The sequence below is a fragment of the Hemitrygon akajei genome, chromosome 6, assembly GCF_048418815.1.
Source record: "Hemitrygon akajei chromosome 6, sHemAka1.3, whole genome shotgun sequence".
NCBI lineage: Eukaryota > Metazoa > Chordata > Chondrichthyes > Myliobatiformes > Dasyatidae > Hemitrygon > Hemitrygon akajei.
In genome coordinates, this window is record NC_133129.1 from 133,658,650 (window position 1) to 133,679,965 (window position 21,316).

Sequence of the window (21,316 nt, forward strand, 5' to 3'; positions counted from 1 at the left end):
AACCAGCAAATCAACAGATATCTAGTCAGACAATAATTCTACCCCTTCCCATCCCAAGAAGAGATCACTTCTCATTTCCTACACACGAGTTTGAGCCCAGTCTGCAGAAACTCCCCATAAGACAAATGCAGAAACACAGGAGTCAATTTAGAAAGTGTTTGGTGTACTCCTCCATAGCACTTACATCCTTCCTGCAATAGGGAGGCCAGATCTGTACACAGTATCCAGGCTTCCCAAGGCTCCTTGCATTTGCAACAAGCTGCCTTTACTCTTTTAAACAAATCCTTTTGTCACAAAGGACAGCACATTTAGTTTCTTAATTACATTGTTATACCACGTTACCTTTGTGATTTGTGCACAAGGATGCCATACCCCTGTGTGACAATCTCAAACCTCTCAACACTTACTCACATTTTATATTTTTGGATTGCATCTCATTTTGCAATCTATCCTTGTTATTCATCGCTATTAGCTTAACCAATCTACAACACCCTGAACCTTTTGCATTCCCCACACGCACGACAATGTCACCTGACAGTGTAACCGGCAACACTGGAGGCTAAATTGATTCCCTTATTCAAATCAATGATCCACAGTACCTCTTTCATTTTAGCCTCTTAACCCAAAAATAACCCATTTATTCCCCACTTATTAAATCATCTCCAATCTAATCTAAGTTATATGAATTAATTTAACAATTTATTGTATGGCAATTGATGTAAAGCTCCTTAAACTAAATCTACTGCTCTGCTCACTAATGTTTTGCTAACTGGTCCTGCCCTGTTCCGTTAACTACATCACAAGAAAATCTATTTCATAAATCCATAACTACTCTGCTTTTATTATTTTCTGGGAGCCACGTCCTTTACCTTATATTTTAGGATTTGTCAGCTTCTATCCACAGAATGCTTGCTTTTTAGTTGAGGCATTGGGTTCAAGAGTCAGGAAGTCCTGTTGTTACTTTCTAGACCCCTGGTTAAGCCACATCAGGAGTATTACATACAGTACTAATCACCCCACCACTTTCGGATAGATGTCGCTTTGACAGAGTGTAGAAGGGTTTTATCAGAAGGGTGTGAGCTTTCATGACAGACAAGACAAACTTGGGTCATTTTTTTTATCTGGTGCATCAGAGGCTGAGGCAAGATCTGATAAGAGATTTGTAAGATTACGAGAAACAGAGACAGAGTAGGCAGGGAGCATCTTTCATCCAGGGTAGAAATGTCTAATACCGAGGGCATGCATTGAAGGTGATGGAGTAGGTTCAAAGGGGATATGAGTGGTGAGATTTTTACTCAGATTGGTGGATGTCTGGAATACACTGCTTGGTATGGTGGAAGAGGCAAAAACATTAGAGGCTTTTAAGAGACGTTTAGGTAGGCACATAAATGAGGAAGATGGAGGGATCTGGACATTGCGTAGGTAGGAGAAATTAGTTTTTGTACTTTTCGATGATTTCTCAGGCTACAGCAATGCAACAAGTTGCACCTGTCATACTACAGGCAGAGTGGTGGCTGAAGACAGTTTAATATGATCCATCCTTTATCCTTCTAATCTGTTCTTATCCCAGGCCAATATGCACCTAGAATTTGCTTGTGCATCACAAAATTCTCCCTACGTTTATCAGGCTGAGCTTGTTACAAATACTTCGACAATGCCATTAGTTCACCCTTTGGTAAGAAAGTAAAAACTGAAGAAACTCAGGTAGTTTCCGAATGCTACACGACAGCACGGAATAATTGAGAGGGAAGAGGGGAACAATTTCCAGATAAAGATGGCTGACAAAGTCTGTTACCCAATCAAAAATGGATGAGCTTAATAATGTGGTATTTTATAAAACAAGCTGGTGGTTAATCATAACCTTGGGCTCTTAATAGCAGATTATTAGGATTCAAGACAGAAGTGGTTCTGCCATGTGTTTTAAATACACCTGGAATCCAAAGTCTCCAGTCGGGATCCAAACATCAGATAGAGGCAAATCCCTCGTCAGACTTCTTCATTAATCAAACCTCCTCCTCCCCCCCACCCCCATGAGTAAACGTTAATCAGAAAATGCAAATCATCTTTACTCTACAATTCCTGTCTTGGCTTCATTACAATTCGCACTAGCAGCACACATCCTGATCTCTTGAATGCCATTTATTCATTTGAAGCATCCAGCTTCAGGAAATTGGAAATAAAACTATCGCTTTCACCTCATCACCCACAGAGACAAGTGCCAACATCTGTCTCTTAAAGACTGTACCAGTGGTCTGCCTTTTAAATACAGAAATTTAGTTTCTTCACAGAAAAGGGGGTAAACACTGGATGCTGTCATAGAGGACACCAGAAGCACACCATTAAAGATGGGGGGGGGGGGGGGGGGAGAGAGAGAAGCAAATTTAGGGAGTCCTGCAAGCTCAAAGTCAGACTGACAAAAAACAGTTAAATGCAGTAACTTGGAATAGCTGTACTGGGTCTGGCATTTCACTGTCCACAAGTCTCATAAAACAGATGTTTACTGCAAGGTAGGCAAACTATTCCACAGTCCCCCTCAAAGTGCTCATATTTTCCAGTCAACACTCAGCACATCACCAAACAAAAATGTAGGTAGACAAAAACAGATTGTACAGATGCACTCGTGCCACCAGGGACCTGACCTACAGAAAGGATATGTCGCAACCCAGGACTTTCCCTCCACCACTCAGCTCAAGCAGGAAACTGAACCATAAACAGTGCACCATCCAATCCCATCCCAGAAACAGCCCACCATTTTCTCCATCTGGACTGTTGCAACAAATCCCAGGAGTAGAACCTGGGGGAGGAGGGAGGGAAACACTCATTTTGTATTACACATATGAGGAGTGTGAAAGAGTGAGTGAGATAGAGAGAAAGGAGGCAAAAGAATGAATTCTTCAGTGCTGTGTTCTCCCTTGCCCTACTAGGGAAAGAAAAGGGGCAGGAAATGATAGAGCAACAACTACATCCTTGCAAGAAGGCAGGATGCTTTTGCTTTTGAAAAGGATGGAGCCAGTTGTCACTGTCACGCTACACTGAAGAGTTTGCTCTAAACCTCCAGACACAGACAGCAGTCTCGGGGGAGAAGAACGAATCAAAGGCTTAAGTCAGCTTTGAGATTGGTCTCCAATGAGTCAGCAAGTTTAGATAAATCATTTGCGGATATCCTCTAATTCTTAAATGCATTAAATAGTGCTCTCAGCTTCCCACTACACAAAGCTGCATCTGATGAACATCTTTTAAAATGTAAACAGTCTCACCCTCACGACCTGCCAAAGCAGCAGAAGGCCGCATCACAAAACAAAATCTCATTTCAAATATCTATCGCTCATAACCTCAAGAAGTATATGCAAAGTCTGCTTTTAAATCAACATGGACTAAAGACGACCAGAAATTCTATCCCTATTTGCTAAAAAAAACACTAGTGGCTACGTTCTGAACATTTAGACCAGGATGTAAGCCGACAGGAAATCATGAAGAACGTGTTTACACAAACTTAAAGCCACCTTTAGACCCCTGTAATGTGGCTGTCACCAACACTTTGCAAGTCAACACATAAATAACAAGATGGTGCCAGGATGGCTGGTCCCATCTGCAATAATACTCTTGAGAGCGATGAACATCAGAATCATTCATCAACTTTTCAGAATGCTAATAAACTCAGACATTGTTTTATGTCTGTCCACACATCTGTATTAGATGCTTTATGGTCTTGTGACAGGGCAGCAGAATAGGAAGTCTGCTCAAATCAAATTTTCACTGCAGCTGTGATTGCTGGACCATAAAGCAAGGAGAGTTTCTATTCCTAGCTACTTGCCAGGGCAACTGCAGGTCAGGTAGTCAACATTTTGGACCGAGACCCTTCATTAGTACAGGAATGAAAGAGCAGAAGCCAGAATAAACGAATGTGTTTTGGAAGGGGGAAGACCTTTCAGTAGGGAGGGATGGAGCTTTGTGCAATTTTATCCTCATTTCCTTACTTGCAGACTCCAGTCAGTCTGGATTGGCAACATCTCCTCCACAATCCCCATCAGCACAGGTGCACCACAAGGCTGTGTGCTTATCCCCCTGCTCCTCTCACTTTATACTTATGACTGTGAAGATAGGCACAGCTCCAATGCCATTTTCAAGTTTACTGACGGTTGACCAAATTATAGGCGGTGATGAATCAGCATACAGGAGGGAGATTGAAAATCTGGCTGAGTGGTGCCACAACAACAACCTCTCGCTCAATGTCGGCTAGACCAAGGAGCTGATTATTTGCTTCAGGAGGAAATCTAAGTTCATGAACCAGTCCTCATTGGGGGAAAATCAGAGGTGGAGAGGATCAGCAACATTAAGTTTCCTCGGTGTTATTTCAGAGGATCCATACCGGACCCCCCACTAAGTGCCATTACAAAGAAAGCACGGCAGAACCTCTACTTCCTTAGAAGTTTATGAAGATTTAGTATGACATCTAAAGCTTTAACAAACTTCAATAGACATGTGGTGTAGAGTATATTGATCGGTTGCGCTACAGCCTGGTATGGAAACAGCAAGTCCCTCAAATGGAAGATCCATAGTGGACACAGCCCAGCCCAACTGGTCCACATTGGTGCATATTCTCTCTTCTTTCCTCATCTAAATTTATCAGCTTACCCCTTTATCTCCTTCCCCTCACAGGCTTATCTAGCCTTGTATTACAAGTAATCACACTGCTCGCCACACCTTCTTGTGGTAGATTGTTTGACATTTTACTACTCTGTGGGTATAGAAGTTCCCTTTGAATTTCCTGTTGGCTATTTTATGTTGATGTCAACTAGTTACACTCTTTTCCACAAGTGAAAAATTTACGCACTGTATCAAAAATGTTCATGATTTTAGTCATCTCCAAGGTGACCAAATAGATGACCCAGTCTGCTAATCGTTTCCTGATATATATTCCCTTGTATTTCCATTGTGCCTAAATAAGTCTGATGATCACCCTCTCCATTATTCTTTCTGTAATATGACAACCACAAACATATGCAGACTGTGTGGTTTAACCTAGTTCAATACACGTTCAGCATAACCTGCCAACTTCCTCTTCTATCCTTGAAATAATCTCATGTGTTTGTTTCAATTTCTTAATGGCCTCTTTTATGGCGGTGGATTATTTAGTAAAGGGGGCAATTTTACTCCAAATTTGCTGTCCTGAACTAGACCAGCACCTTCTTAGCAATCGACCACCTTTCTACTTTGCATGAAAATGCAGTAACTGGCCATTCTCTGCACTGAACGCCATCTTTCAATTACTTGCCAGATGTGCAAGTTTATAAGAGAGATTGAATAATCCCCAGAATTGACCAATCCCCCCTCACCCTCAGGGAAAAAAAAAAATCACATGATGTTTCACAAAACTAACTGGCTATTTTAACTTTGTCCAGAAGCCCTCATAGTGGACAACAATTCAGGTTATGTTAACTGCTGCACTTTGTTTAATATTGCTGGTTAGTGAAGAAAGTCAAGAAAAAAAATCTAAGAGTGGAAGGATTTGAAAGATGCTGCAAGGGTCTCATCACTAGAGAGGAAGGTCAGCTGGCCCTCCTGCTGTCACTAAGGGAAGTTTATCTGTCAGATTTACCTCTGTGATGTCCTTATTCAGTTGTGAGTTAACATGCCATGTATGTGAAGGGACATTGATTTACAGTTAAAGGAAGCCTCTGTCAAAGTAAAGCTTCTTTAATATTGATTAAAAATGTTGACTATTCGGGCCTTTAAGGCAGGATAAATTCCTGAGAAAGTTAGATAACGAAATAAAAGCAGCTTATTATTTTAATATAATTTTACAGGATCAAGCCACTTTCTTGACCAGTAGGAAGAACTACATTAGTTCTTCCATTTGCACAATTTCAAATATGAATTGAAATACGAATGTCATCTAAAACTTTTGACAAACTTCTGTAGATGTACAATGGAGAGTATCCCGGCTAGCTGCACCATGATCTGGTATGGAAATACCAATGCCCAGGAACTGAAAAATCCACAGAAGGTGATGAATACAGCCCTTCCCATCATCGAGCACATCCACAAGGAGCACTGTTACAAGAAAGCAGCATCGATCATCAAGGATTCCCACAACACAGACCTTGCTCTCTTCTTGCTGCTGCCATCAGGAAGCTTCAGGACCCCACACCACCAGTTTCAGAAACAGTTATTACCCCTCAATCATCAGGCCCTTGAACCAGAGGGGATAACTTCACTCTCCCCATCACTGAACTATTCCCACAACCTATGGCCTCACTACGGACTCAAAATTGCAGCATGCCGCTGTGCAGGGGGACTTGGGAGTGCTTGTGCATGAATCACAAAAGGTTGGTTTGAAGATGCAGCAGGCCATCAAGGCGGCAAATGGGCTGTTGGCATTCATTGCTAGAGGCACAGCATGCAAGAGAAGGGAGATTATGCCTCAGATGTACAGGATACTCTTGATGCCACACCTGGAGTACTGGATGCAGTTCTGGTCTCCTTACTTAAGGATATACTGGGTTTGGAGTCTGTGCAGAGGAGGTTCACACGGTTGACTCCAGAGATGAGAGAGTTAGACTATGAGGAGAGATTGAATCATCTGGGATGGTGCTTGCTGCAATTCCAAAGAATGAGAGGAGATCGTATTGAAACATACAAAGTTGTGAAAGGAATACATAAGATAGAGACAGGAAAGTAGTTTCCACTGATAGGTGAGAGTAGAACTAGGGGACATGGCCTCAAGATTTAGGAGGGGTAGGTTTAGGACAAAGATGAGGAGGAACTGCTTTTCCCCCCAGAGGGTAGTGAATCTGTGGAATTCTCTGCCCAATGTAGTAGTGGAGGCTACCTCAGTAAATATATTTAAGATATGGTTGGTTAGATTTTTGCATGGTAGGAGAATTAAGGGTTATGGGGAAAAGGCAAGTAGGTAGAGAGGAGTCCATGGCCAGATATGCCACGATCTTATTGAATGGCAGAGCAGGCTCAGCAGGCCTATTCCTGCTCCTATTTCTTATATTCAAGGACTATCTCATTGCTTGTTTGTTATTACTTTTTTCTCTTTTGTATTTACAGTTTGTCCTCTTTTGCACATTGTTTGTCTGTTCTGTTGGGTGCCGTCTTTCATTGATTCTATTGTGTTTCTTGGATTTACTGTGTATGCCTACAAGAAAATAAATCTGAGGGCTGTATTTGGTGATATACATGTGCTTTGATAACGAGTTTACTCTGAATTTACGTAGTCATCCTCATCTTCTGTTATTCTTCCCTATTATTTTATTTGACTTGTACTCAAGCTCCCACTTAACTGGCAAGTAAAACTAGTCAAGGCTCAGAGCTGCACAACCCCAAACACTCTTATAGTTTATTTTAGATGGGCAAAAATTAGCAAAGGTCTGATGTTGGTTACATTTTGTAAAAATAAGGTTGTGTATCTTACTTTGCTTTAACCCTGAAATGTAACACATGTATACAAATCCTCTATAAAGGTAATCAATTTTTCAATCTGCAAGACATGAGAGACTGCAGATACTGGAAATTTAGGACAACACGTACAGAATGGTGGATGAACTCAGCTGACCAAAGGGTCCCGGGAGAGAACTCCTTTCTCACAGCAGCTCACCTTCCCCCCTTCCCTATAGCAGTGGAGTAAGGCACCAAAAGCATAGCCTTCTCCCTTTCCAAGGTCATTTGCCCATTATAAACATGAACCAAGGTCCAACTTGTTGGCTGCATTCTCAAATAATGTAACCAGATTAATTTGATGATATACCCTTCACAAATCCATCCCAATAAGTTAATCACACAAATTGATGAATCAAACTCTCCACAGACATGAACAAAATCCGAAATGGTGCAGTTTATACCAAATGATAGTTAAAACAGATCAAGAAAAAGCAAGAGACTGTTGAAGTGTTACTGATACATGGAGGTGGCAATTAATGTAACAAAAAATTTCTAGCGTCCTTCAATCTAACCACGTGACAAGATACACAGCCAGTTGAGTGGCTGCGGGCACCAGAGATACAGGTTGAATTCAGACCTCCAATGCTGTCTGTGTGAAGTTTGTAGGTTCATTCTGTGAATTTCCATTTCTTCTGGATGCTGGTTTTCAGGTCAATTGACTACCAAATTGCCTTTAGTTTATGGGTGGAGGGTAGAATCTGGTTAAGGTGCAGGAAGGGAGCGAGTTAATGAGAATGAGGAAGTAACAAAAATGCAAGGTTAGTACAAAAGAATGCCTATTGATTAAGGAGGACTTGGTGGGTGCAGGACCCGCGTCTGTGTAGATTTGTTAAATATGACACCCAGCCACAAATTCTAAGAAGAGGAAAACACTGGAGACAAGTATTAGCAAGGAATCTTCAGCTTTGAGTTAAATAGCTGAAAGTCTGTTGCAGGGATGTTGTTTCAAGTGTCACTAGATTACTCCCCCCAACCAAAAGTAGACCAACAGTCACAAAAAGTTGCACTTCCTATAAACAGCATAGTAGTGTAGCTGTTACTGTAACACTATTACAACGCTAGCAAACTGGGTTCAATTCTATGGCCGTCTGTAAAGAGTTTGTATGTTCTCTGCATGACCGCGTGGGTTTCCACTGGGTGCTCTGATTTCCTCCCATGTTTCAGAGACCTACAGGTTAGTAAGTTAACTGGTAACATTATAGTGTAGGCTCACTGGACTGGAAGGACCCGTTATCATGCAAGATCTTTTAATAAGAAAGGCAAGTTTTTGCAACTCTAGTGTCCATATTCCCATCAAGTCAGGTCCAACTGAAAGGGGAAACTATAACAGCAAACTGAAAACTCCTGATATCACCATGCTGTCTCCCCACCCCCATACCCATCTCCAACTTCTGAAGCCTCACTCGTAATCTAAAACCACATCGGTAATTTTTTTGTATTTTCATTTACTAAAATATATTCCACAAACAGCAGATGGGTTTGAGATTAGCATGATAATGAGCAGACCAATTTACTGTAAATATAAATGACAAGTCTTCAGTGCCAATTGGACGATGGAGGAACACAAAATGGAGGGCAGAAAATAAAGAAAATCTGCAAATTAATTCAAATAGCATGAAACTCTACAGAAGAATTATTTACATTGATTCAAGATTGACTGTTAGCAACTTTTCATCTGCGTGCTTCCCTGAAGCAGCAGCATTAGTTTTCACGTGCACAATACTATATAAAGAATATTTTAGTAAAAAAACTGACCTCTTGATAATGCAAAAAACACAGAACTATCTAAGCCATATTCTTTCTACTTCTGTAGGTGTTTTCCACTCATTCTTGAATGTATATACATATATAAAATTAGAGAACACATGAACACCAATGCAGGTTGGACATCCCGTATACAAAATTCCAAATTCTGAAAACTCTGAAATCCATAGCTGTTGTGTTTTTTTTTTAATCCTTACACGATGTCACAAATGGAAAATTCCACAAGCCACAGGGAAGATTCCCAGGTGATGCACAGGTCTCTGTGCATTACAGACAGTTCTGAGACGTGACCTCATATGTAAATGAACACGTTAATGAAAAATAAAAAATCACTGCATAAAGTGAAAAATGAAGATCTCAATTGTATATTGAAATGGTGGATTCATCACAGAGTGAAGATATGCCGCTTTATATCGTTGATCATGAAAGGAGCAAAGATCTATCATGACAAACCGAAAACTGAAGGTAATAGTTTCATGCACAAATTATATTAAACTACCCCTCCTCCCACCGTAGTTGCTGTGGAACAGATGTCTGTTTGAAATCGATGAAGGATATGAAGCCAATCGTAATCTGGAACCCAGTAATAGAGAGTCATTCAACTCTGACAGCTTGTGGAGGACCCAGCTCCATCACATCAGACCGTGCTCCAACTGCAAACCATTCACACTGAGCTTCACACCAGCTCTACATAAGCTGTATACGTAACATAAATGAATTTTATGTTTAGACTTGGGCCCCATCTCCCTAGGTATCTAATTATAATAGATGCAAATATTCCAAAATCTGAAAAACTCTGAAATCCAAAACGCTTCAGGCCCTTATTTCGGATAAGGGATGCTCATAAGCAGGTGAGCATAATTTAGAATTACAGAGAAGCCAAATTTACAGGTGGTAACAAAATATTCAACATGACCTTTCATTCTGACAGTATCTATACTTGGAGTCCCAAGCCTACAAATTAGTGAACAATGGCCAAGTTATTGTTGGCATACCAGTGTACATTACAAACCTATGTATGATGCCTGCCAGACATGTGCTCAACCACAAGACACTTTCAACCATTGCAATGCCAAGCCAGATTTTAAATCAAACAAGGCATTAGCTGTGCATTGCATATATTAAACATTCCTGCATCTCAAGACAGACACAAATCAAAGGATCTTCTTAGTGACCCTTGGAATTTTCACCATTTTAGACAGATTCAGAACCACCAGTAGCCAACAATGAAATTCACAGCACCTAACAAAACAATTTAATCTAGTCTTCGTAAATTCTCTTTTCTTGCCAGTGATTTATATGGGTCTTCTAAATAATTACTCCAACTCTTAAGATGGAACAATTCTGAATATTACAAAAATAGCATAAGTTACATTTAAGGGTGTGCAAAACATACAATTGGGTGTCAGTTTTAAGCAGATAAAATAATTTATGTAAACATAATTGTATTTATTTTAGATTTCAAGGAATGACTATAAACCACATCTGCAGGTTTGAGAGGACCAGCTGCCAAAAGGCACAATTCTGAGATCATAGAGGCGGGCTACCTTAGTATTGTTCAACACCAAAACTGCAGACGAAAGCATGAGCACCTTTGTGCTGTATTAGTGAAAGTGTAATGGCAAATGTAGGAAGGTTAAAGTACAACACAAGCCCCCTACTTTACCAGACATGGTGCACATATACCTGCTACTTGCCCAAGAAGAAAGATGCAGTGGATTACTTGAAGTGATTTTCACTGCACACATTTGAACTGCTACTGTGATATCTCTAGTGAACCCATGAATTATGTTTGATGGAAAAATGCCAGGTAGTTTTAGTATTTGCATTCACTGACAATACCAACAAATGCAAGACAAAGTCTATACTCTCAGTACTAAAATCAACCTCAATGAATACCTCAAATGTTGAGCAATTCAAATAGTGTGAAAGAAAACAGAATGGAGAGGAAGATGAAACACACGACTTACCAGTGTTAAGAATGCTCAATTTTATATTATTTCACAAACAAGAGTGCGCTTCCAATGCAGAATCCTAATTAGTGCAAAACTGCTAACACAAGTATAATTATGGATCAAGAATACCAACATCCCAAAGTAAAAGCATTTTCAAACAGAATCAAAAGCAGCTTCCTGGCCATTGAATGCTGATGCAGATGAACAATTACCTCCAGCGCAAGTCAGGAGGTATTGGCCCAAGATAGAAACAAACAATTATGGATTATCCAACTTCTGTTTGCAAGCATCCCAGTTATGATCCAACTACATATTGCCACAAAGGCCTTACTGGTTTCCCTGCCTGAATCCTAGACCCCTATGCACAAATAATATTGTCATCTAAACCAGATCACTACTACCTCTGATACCAACCTCCTCTCCAGTGAAGAGAAATACAGACTTAATGAAGCCATCTGCCAAAACCTGTTAATTTCAGGACAGTAAAGACCACCTCTGGTCATTATTCTGCTGCAAGATTTATTTAACCTCTCTCTCCCCAATCCTTACAAGCAACAAGTGCCGGGGGATTATGGACTTTCTAAGACAGACGGAGATCAATTGATCAGCTGGATGTGTCACCATCCCCAGCAAGCCAAATTTAAGATTCAACCTCCACAACCCACTCAGGCCTAAACCTTGTCTCCCTCTGCTTTATTAGCCATTTGTCCACAAACCCATCTCATTTAACATTATCCATGAAATCTCCCCGTACATCCTGGGTTTTATTTGGACTAAACTACTAACTACATCCTCAAGGTATACACATGGGCAAATACTGTTAATATTTCTCCCTATCAGAAGGAGAAAACTCTTCAAATGTAAAATCATTGTTTTCTTAAAAGAAACCTCCATCCCTGTAGACTACCAAGACACATTCAAAGTTCTTCTCCTTTAGAGTCCAGGAAGACATTGCTGAATCCCAAATGTGGGCTCCACCATTACCAGAACTTATTCTAACTCATTGTTTCAGGTTTCTGATATGCCATTATACCAAAAATTCATTTTATAAAATTTATTTATTGAGATGCAGCGTAAAATAACCCCTTCCGGTCCTTCGAGCCACACTGCCCAGCAATTCCCCTGAATTAACCCTAGCCCAATCATAGCACGATTTATAATGACCAATTAACCTACCAAACCAGTACATCTTTGGACTGTGGGAGGAAACCGGAGCAGTCAAAGGAAGTTCACATCATCACAGGAAAAAATTAAAAGCCAGGCAGTGGTGGGAACTGAACCTGACTGGCCTGTACTGTAAATCTTTGTACTAACCACTGCGCTCCCATGCCATATTAAGCAATGTCTCAAACTATCCACTATCTATCACTATCTTCCAACTTTCCTTCTTAACTGCCCAGCTGCTGAGACCACACTGCCTGAATACCTTGTCCACTGAGTTACAAGCACAAATACCAATGACTGTACATCCCCTACTGGTATAACAATGTCCTCCAACTGAGTTACTCAACTCCCATTTTTTGTTTCTATATTCTATACGATGAATGAAGATACATGATGAGCATCATTGCCAGTCAATCCTAACATCTCTTTCCACCTCTTGGTTCACAATTCCAGATATCAGTTTTCACGCTCTTTGTGACAGTGCACGTCGAAGGGAGTCAGGATGGAGGTTAACTGGGCACTGTATATTGCCCCTGTTGCATAGGTGAGTGGTAAAATCCAGGAAGTTGATGGTAATAGATCGGGAATAGATGAGAAGCTAGACTGGACTGCCAACACAGATGCCTTGTGCAGGAAGGCACAGAGTCGACTGTACTTCCTTAGAAGGTTGGCGTCATTCAATGTCTGTAGTGAGATGCTGAAGATGTTCTATAGGTCAGTTGTGCAGAGTGCCCTCTTCTTTGTGGTGGCGTGTTGGGGAGGAAGCATTAAGAAGAGGGACGCCTCACGTCTTAATAAGCTGGTAAGGAAGGCGGGCTCTGTCGTGGGCAAAGTACTGGAGAGTTTAACATCGGTAGCTGAGCGAAGGGCGCTGAGTAGGCTACGGTCAATTATGGATAACTCTGAACATCCTCTGCATAGCACCATCCAGAGACAGAGAAGCAGTTTCAGCGACAGGTTACTATCGATGCAATGCTCCTCAGACAGGATGAAGAGGTCAATACTCCCCAATGCCATTAGGCTTTACAATTCTACCGCCAGGACTTAAGAACTTTTTAAAAGCTATTATTAATGCTTTTTGAGATAGTGATTTAGATGCATATCATATTTTTTACTGAGTTAAGTATTGTATGTAATTAGTTTTGCTACAACAAGTGTATGGGACATTGGAAAAAAAGTTGAATTTCCCCATGGGGATGAATAAAGTATCTATCTATCAATGTGGGATTAGCATACTTTGTGCTCAATGGTTAACGCTGACCTAGCGGGTCAAAGGATCAGTTTCCCTGCTTCATGACTCATAGAAGCAGGAGCACTGAAACCACTGTATTCACTCCCTGCAGCTCTTTCCCAAGCAGCTTCTGAAACTACATCAGCAGTTCACAAACGTGACCGAAAGGTGAACTTTGAATCACACAGGCAGTACATTTCCATCTCCATTCAAGAGCTTCTGCCTCCATGACTATCCAAGTTAGCTCATGAGTCTTTGGACACATTAGATTTTTTTGTGTCCTTTACAATAATGAGGTTGGAAAGAGCAACATAAAATGAAAATACTGCCACTCAAAGGTCTACTAATGCAATACATTGCAATTCATGCCTTAAGAGAAAATACTCAATTTTGATAGAATGGCAACTTTAAATTTCCAGCAAGGAATTCTAACAAGCAGCTGGTTTTGTACTTCACAAGCAATATAAAAACTTTGACCACATAACATTGTCACACCTGTACATGCCACCTTCCAATGTTTCAATGTAGTGCCTGCTCTTTGCACAAATCTGACTTAATGCCTACTGGGAAATTCCTCAGTTTACCACCCTCATTGCTGATCTCTATATTAATATCATCAGGAACACAACAGACTGTACATGAGAAACAGGAACAGAGTAGGCTGCTGGCTCTTTAAAACCTGCTGTAATATTCACCAGATTGTTCTCCGTGTCATCTTCCAGTACTTTTCCTCTATACCTCTTGATTCACATACACCTGCCAATCTCTATTTTGTATGAATTCAGAGACTGAGCCTCCACAGTTCTCTGGGGCAGATAATTTCAAAAAAACATCACCTTTACTTAAAAAAAGCTTCTCTTCTTCGGCCAAATGGCCCTACCCTTATTCTGATGAGCAAAAGATATTCAAGCATAATAAAACAAGAGGCTAATTTGATCACCCCAATTAAATCCAATGGATTTTGGATCCTTCCTTACCACTGAGTCAGTATCTCACATTTTTCCAAAACAATGCCAACTCTAACAGAATCTGCTTAACCTAAAAATGAGGTTCCTTTAGATAACAGATGGCATAGACAGACTGTGTTCATAGTCAGCTCGAATTCTGTTCTTATTCAGTCATTTTGATTTCTGTATCATTATAATGCAAGTCTCAGTTCTTACCTATGAAGAAGGTGTTTGGGGCCCACCTATCTTCAAAGTGTGTATTCAGTACTTGAGTTGTTTGAGGATCATGTCTGAGCCACAGAGCCACACCAAGAATCACTCCTCCTGCAAGCTGAAGTGACAAAACAGATTATTAAACCCCTGATACTTTCACTCGCCCTCCAAATTTCCCTCACCCTGATTTCAGACCAGAAGATTTCAGGTCACTCCCCAACCCCCACAGAAATTTGCAATGTCCACTCCCTCCAAAATACTGGGAGAGATTTGAGTCTATATTCCTTTGGAGGCTTATTTGTGATCTATCTGAAGACATACCGGTAGTTGGTATACCGTGTGCCCTCCCTATGTACACTAACTGCCCCCTCCCATTCTCTTACAATCAAACATCCTCTATGATCTCCGGCTGAGTGAGGTTGCCATCAGGTGAGCCAAAATCTCATAAGTATCAGGACAAGCCACCTATGCTTACGCTTAATTTAAGCATTCCGACTTGAACCAAGTCATAGATGTGCATATTCAAATTTGAATTGCTTCACAGAATGATTCAAGGGAAGCAACCGCACAATCCCCAAACATCCATTGGAGCGATTTTAAGTCAAGCACCACCTTAACCTAATAGACTGAAAGAGGTGATCCAGTTTTGAATCTCTGGGAAATGTTGGATAGTCACAAGTCATCTTATTCTGTATCCGAGTTATGGGGTCAGTATGTAATAACATACTGATACTGGTCCAATGACAGTTTTTGGCATAAAACTATCTTCTTTTAACTTCTGAGAAGATTAAACAGCCAAGTCAGAAGTATTTTGTTTACTGGAAATCACTCAAAGAATCAGAGCTAATGCTATTTATATTAAAAACTTGTTTGGAAAACTCACTCACCATCTCCTGATTCATCTTCAATGAGATACAATCACCAGACATGTCTTTACCTCCTTCACCTCTCTGCTTTCCACAGGGATCACATCCTCTGTGATTCCCTTGCCCATTTGTCTCTCCACACTAATCTCCCTCCTGGGACATATCCCTGCAAGTGACAGAAATGCTACTCGTGCCCATTCACCTCCTCCCTCGCATCCATTCAAGAACCCAAACAATCCTTCCAGGTGAGGTTCACCTGTGAATGTACTGTGCTCCTGATGTGACCTCCTTTACATTGGTGAAATCTGACAAATTGGGAGACCGTTTCATTAAGAGCCTCCTCCCCACCCGCCAAAAGCGGAATTTCCAAGTGACCAAACATTTTAGTTCCTATCCCCATTCCTGTTCCAACATGTCAGACTGTAGCCTCCTCTTCTGCCTTGATGAGGCCATTCTCAGGATGGAAGGGCAATTCCTTACATTCTATCTACGAACTCTCCAACCTGATGGCACAAATAATGATTTCTCCTTTCAGTAATTTATTTTTTCCCTTCCATTTCTCACTCTGGTTCCTCACCTGCCTATATCCCTCCTTCTTGCCTTTCTCCCATGGTCCACTCTCCTCTCTCATCAAATCCCTTCTCCAGCCCTTTACCTTTCCCACACAAATGGCTTCACCCATCACCTTCTAGCCTGTCTTCCTTCCACTCCTCCCACCTTTTTATTCTGGCATCTGAAACATTGTCTGTTTATTAATTTCCATAGATGCTGCCTGACATGCCAAGTTCCTCCAGCATTTTGTGTTGCTCTAGAAAACTAGAATCTGGTTAGGGAAAGCACAGACTAAAATACACACTGTTCTCTAAATACATAGAACCATCTTCCCTTTTCCTGGATAAACAGTTGGGAAAAAAAACAATGACTTTGCCCTCCACCAAAGACACTTCTCACAAAGTTACCACTTGGAACTCAGCCAATTGTAATTTCAGGTGCTTGAAACATCCAGGAACAATGAACAGTGGAAACACTATGCTATTTGAACCCACACCACTTAACGTGAGCTATTTTAATGTGAAATCCTCATAAAATAGGATGATCCCACCAGTGGCAACTATTTAAAGAGATGAGTGGGCTTTGGGGCTCTAACATTTGACTGCCATTCATTCTTCGGGGCACTCTGCTTTTGTGGATGTTTGCGAAGAAGAATTTTAGAATGTATATTCTATACACTTCTCTAACAATAAAAGTATCTATTGAAACCTATTAAGTACAATTTAAAAACTTGGGTCACCTTGAAGTGAACTGATTTTGTCCCATCTGAAATGTCCTCCTTCAAAGAACAGTTTTCCTTCCACTAACATTGATTATTAACTTCCATCACCATTCTCTGCTCTATTTCCTGCATAGCTGCCCTCAGCCCATCCTCCCGACTCCACAAAAGGGATAGGGCTTCCCTTGTCCTTACCTACCATTCCATGAGCCTCTGCAATCAGTACATCAGTCTTTGTAACTTAATCCCCAATGAGATCCTGCCACAATGCACACCTCTCCCATCTTCTCATTCTTGGCTTTCTGCAGGAATAGCTTCCTGTACGATTCCTTTGTCCACTTGTCCCTCCCAGCACTTGTGCAAGCAAGACAAGTGCTATACCTGCTCCTACGATCTTCCCTCATCCTGGTTCAGGGCACCAAACAGCCCTTCCAGGTGAGGTGACAATTCACCTGCGAGTCTGTCAGGGTCATCTGGTGCGTCCGGTGAAGTTGCCTCTACGTCAGTGAGACCCAAAGTAGATCAGGGTTTGCTCTGTTGAGCATCTGCGCTCCATCCACCACAGGAGGCTGGATTTCCACTTCAATTAACTTCCCATTCTGCCATGTCCGTCCACAGCCTCCTACACTGACATGAAGAGACCACACTGAGGTTGGAGTAGTAACATCTCATTTTCTCTGGGTACCTTCCAACCTGATGGCACGAACAATCTCTCTATAATTTACAGTAATTTCTCCCTTGTTCTTTTCCCTATCCTGGCTTCCTCTGGTGCCCCTCCCCTCTCTCCTTTAGGGTTTCAGCTCTTTATCACTTCCACCTATCACCTTGCAGCTCCTTCCCCCTCAACTGGTTTCTCCAATCACCTATAAGCCTGTACCATCTACTCCACCACCCCCAAGCTTCTTATTCTGACTTCTTCTCCAAACCTGATGAAGGGCATCGGTCTGAAACGCCTGCTATTTTTTCCTCGCCGTAGATGCTGCTTGGGCTGCCGAGTTTCTCCAGCATTTTGTGTGTGAGAGATCCACCATGGAAGGATCTCTTGTTTACAATTTTGTCCTTGTTCACAGGTGGGCAGGGCAGAGTCTGGTTGTGGAATGTACAGCCTGATAAACAAACAGGATTCATAGCTCAGCTAGACAAGGATTGGCTCACATCATCACCAAACTGATATGGAAATTAGTGTCAACAGCAAGCATTCCGAGGTCAGGACAACGCAAGGGCAAAGCTATTACTCACTTCAACCCCAATTTCGGAAGAATACTATATTAAATACATGCAAAATGTCATGATTAAAACTTCACTGGTTCCATCAGCAGAAAGTCTCTGCAAATGAAAGTAACCAAGTTAGAAATCAAAACAGTGAAGAAAAGCAACACCCCACAGGTTTCTCAGTTACAAAACACCAAGGAGAATTGGTCACTGTAAATCAGTCACATTTCTCTTAAACTATCCACCGCAACATTCTTACAGTGGGGCTGGCAGGCAGGCAGTGTGACTATTCGCATCTGCGGCAGTACCAAAGCTGGGAATGATCAGTCCCTTTGCCTCACCTTGGGACAGTCACATAACTTGACAAAAATGTTAAGCTTTTATTTTAAATTCAGTGCAACACGTGTGCAGCACCAAATCCCATCCCCCACAGCAGCCCTCATCACAATGATCATGATACTAGTTGGCATACTCGGTGCTGGCAAGAAATTGGCCGATTTCTTTACGCACAGACAATTTTAGATAAAACTAATTCCAAAGAGTTCGATGCAAAATTAAGGGTATTGTTCACTTACAAAAGCCACTTCCAAGCGTGCACCAACTTAGTCTGGAAACATTCACTCTGTTGCATTTGTAAGGTGCATTACAAATGCAACACTGTTAGGAGCTCATAAGGTAGAAGCATAGGGGAATAGGGTCTTTGCAAACACAACTTCAAAATGACAAATGTAAACTTTAATTTTGCAGCACCACCATTTCAATTTTTTTTAAAAAACAAGTTGGAAATTAAATTACCTCAACCATCTTTGCCTATATTTCCAAAATAAAGAGAGCAACACCCACAAAGCTCTTCAAATAGTTAAGCGGGTGAGCAGAAATGCAGTGACTCAACCTTTCCCTGCATCTCATGGCCACCAAAATATAGTCAGTCAAAAAGTTTTGTACCAAGTTCAGCAACTTTCATCACAGACAAGATAAAATCTGCAGATGCTGGAAATCCAAGCAATACACAAAATTGTTGGAGGAACACAGCATCTATGGGATGTTGGGTGCTGGCAAGAACTCAGACACTGTCTGGCCTGCTGAGTTCCTCCAGCATTGTGTGTGTTGCTCAGTAACATTCATACCTACTTTCAGAATTGGCAGGGTTATAAACTGAAAAGCAAACTGAGTACTGATCTGCAGGATCTCACTAAACATTTCATAGCTAATGAAGCTCATCTACTGTAGAAACAAACAGCAACTAATGGGCGCAAATAAACAGCCTTACAAATAATGTTAAATACTACGGCTATTCTAGTTTATAACATCAGCCAATAAAGAGGTTGTACGATGGCCGAAGTGGACGGACGGAAAAGGATGAAGAGGGTCCAAGATTTTTACTATTGCTGAGAAGTTACATAAGGACAGTAACATTGCGTAATTAGTAAACACCCTCAGTTTCGACCACCTTGAAGTAATTAAAATAACCATAACAAGTTAATAACATTTTCGGGAGCTTGACACAATTTTGGAATCAACCTCCTCTCGGATCCCTAGTGATTCGATTTTAGCAACTGGTCTGTCATACACGACTTTGCCAAAGCCCTTTCCAAAATATGTCAAACTTGCTGTCACTCATTAACCTTTTGGTTACCTGTGGGGGGAGGGAAGAATCAATGGTCAACAACAACATTTCCTTTCGGTTATTTTCTTTAATTATTTGCGCCTTGTTAAATGACAACCGGCGTAAAACAGTACTTCGCTTCAACCACTTATCCCTTTGTCCACAGACTAAACTAACTGTCCAGCTATCTAATAAACAGTATTTTAGGATGATAATTAAGAGGCAGAGAAATGGGAAAGTGATCGCCAGAACTTCCGCTGTTTTCTCTAATTGCTTTGAAAGCCCAGATACATTACTTTTAGACATGAAGCATCATTTTCAAAGGCACCCACCCGCTTAACGGTTTAGGTTTATCAAATTCAATGCTGTATGCATTTGTTCCTTTAATCGGAGTTTTGCACAAAAAACATTCGACCGACCGCACCCACATCTGCCACCACCACAAACAGCTTGATCTGAGAGACCCTGCCCGTTGCTATTCTCTTCATTTGTCCACCCCTCAATTTAGTTCTTCCTAAAATAAAATCTCATCTGCCCTTGTTATACATCCCTCCTGCAGTCTGAGCTTTCTCTTGTCTAGACCGACGAGAGTTGAACAGCAACATTTCGGAATCAAACACATCCGCCGAACCAGAAAAATAACATCCAAATAACAAATGCGCACGAAAAAGTGGCGTTTATCATCACCCCGCACAAGGAGGCGGGGAGAACCTGCCAAACAAAGGGGGCGAGTTGCCCGGGCAGAGGAAAGCGGTGACCGAGGGAGCCGGGCTGTCTGCGATAATGCAGCGCAGGGTCCGGGCGGGGGGCTCCGCCCAGTTTCCGCGCTCCAGTCCAGCGACGGAATCCCCCTCCCCCTCTCACGCCCAAGGGTAAATTCGTAGCTCGTTACCTGCCACTTACCCAGAAAAGGAAATTAAATACGAACAGCAAGTACTTGATACACTTCATGCAGCCTTCCACTCCCATGGTTCCGTTAAACGCTCACACGTCAAATCTTCCAACAGCAACTCGAAAAGGTTGACTGACCAAGAGCAACCAAGAGCTTCCCACTCATGTACCGCCCTCCCCAACACAGCCACCCAATCACAGGCAGGCAGTACCCCAAAATTCCAGCCAACCAATCACTCGCGGCGCTAGGAAACCGCCCGCCCCCTCCATCCTCAGTGTCAATCTAATGCATTCTAACAGCCATCCTATCGTTTCCAAGACCACACCTAATCAATCCAGTCAAAACCAACCTGGCGCAGACCAATTGCCAGCGGGTCCAGTCCTAGCCAATGCCGGAGGGGCTTGGCATCCCGATTCCAACTTGACCAATCCCCAAGGAGGAAAACCCTTTCGTGGAACCTGGCCAAACTAGTCGAGTCAACCAGCCCGACGCTTCGTGACTTCGGAGCTCAGCGATGCTTAAATATTTATGTTTATCCGAAAAGGTGATAGTGTTCTGTGTAACTGGAAAGCAAGGCAGTTAGTACCATTACTAGGTTAACGGGTCCTAGAACAGTTATTAAGGAATTTTCTAAATAAACCTAGTGTAATTGAAGCTACTTCCATCATAAAAACGATGGTTTTGTGCTGCTGCTTTAGCCTGACGGTTTAGACTCAGTGTACCAACGTGAAAATACTATTCTAGGAA

General features: G+C 41.7%; 1 protein-coding gene across 1 annotated transcript in view; it reads right to left on the reverse strand.

Annotated features, from left to right (window-relative positions):
- LOC140729491 (CD81 antigen-like) overlaps window positions 1-20,741 on the reverse strand; it is a 92,120-nt gene extending 71,379 nt beyond the window's left edge. The window contains exons 1-2 of the mRNA XM_073049278.1: window positions 20,581-20,741; window positions 14,727-14,841 (exon numbers count right to left, since the gene is read on the reverse strand). Coding sequence (XP_072905379.1) covers window positions 14,727-14,841; window positions 20,581-20,646 — 181 coding nt within the window. The 5' untranslated portion in view covers window positions 20,647-20,741. The remainder of the gene's footprint in view (window positions 1-14,726; window positions 14,842-20,580) is intronic.
- Window positions 20,742-21,316: the final 575 nt, after the last annotated feature.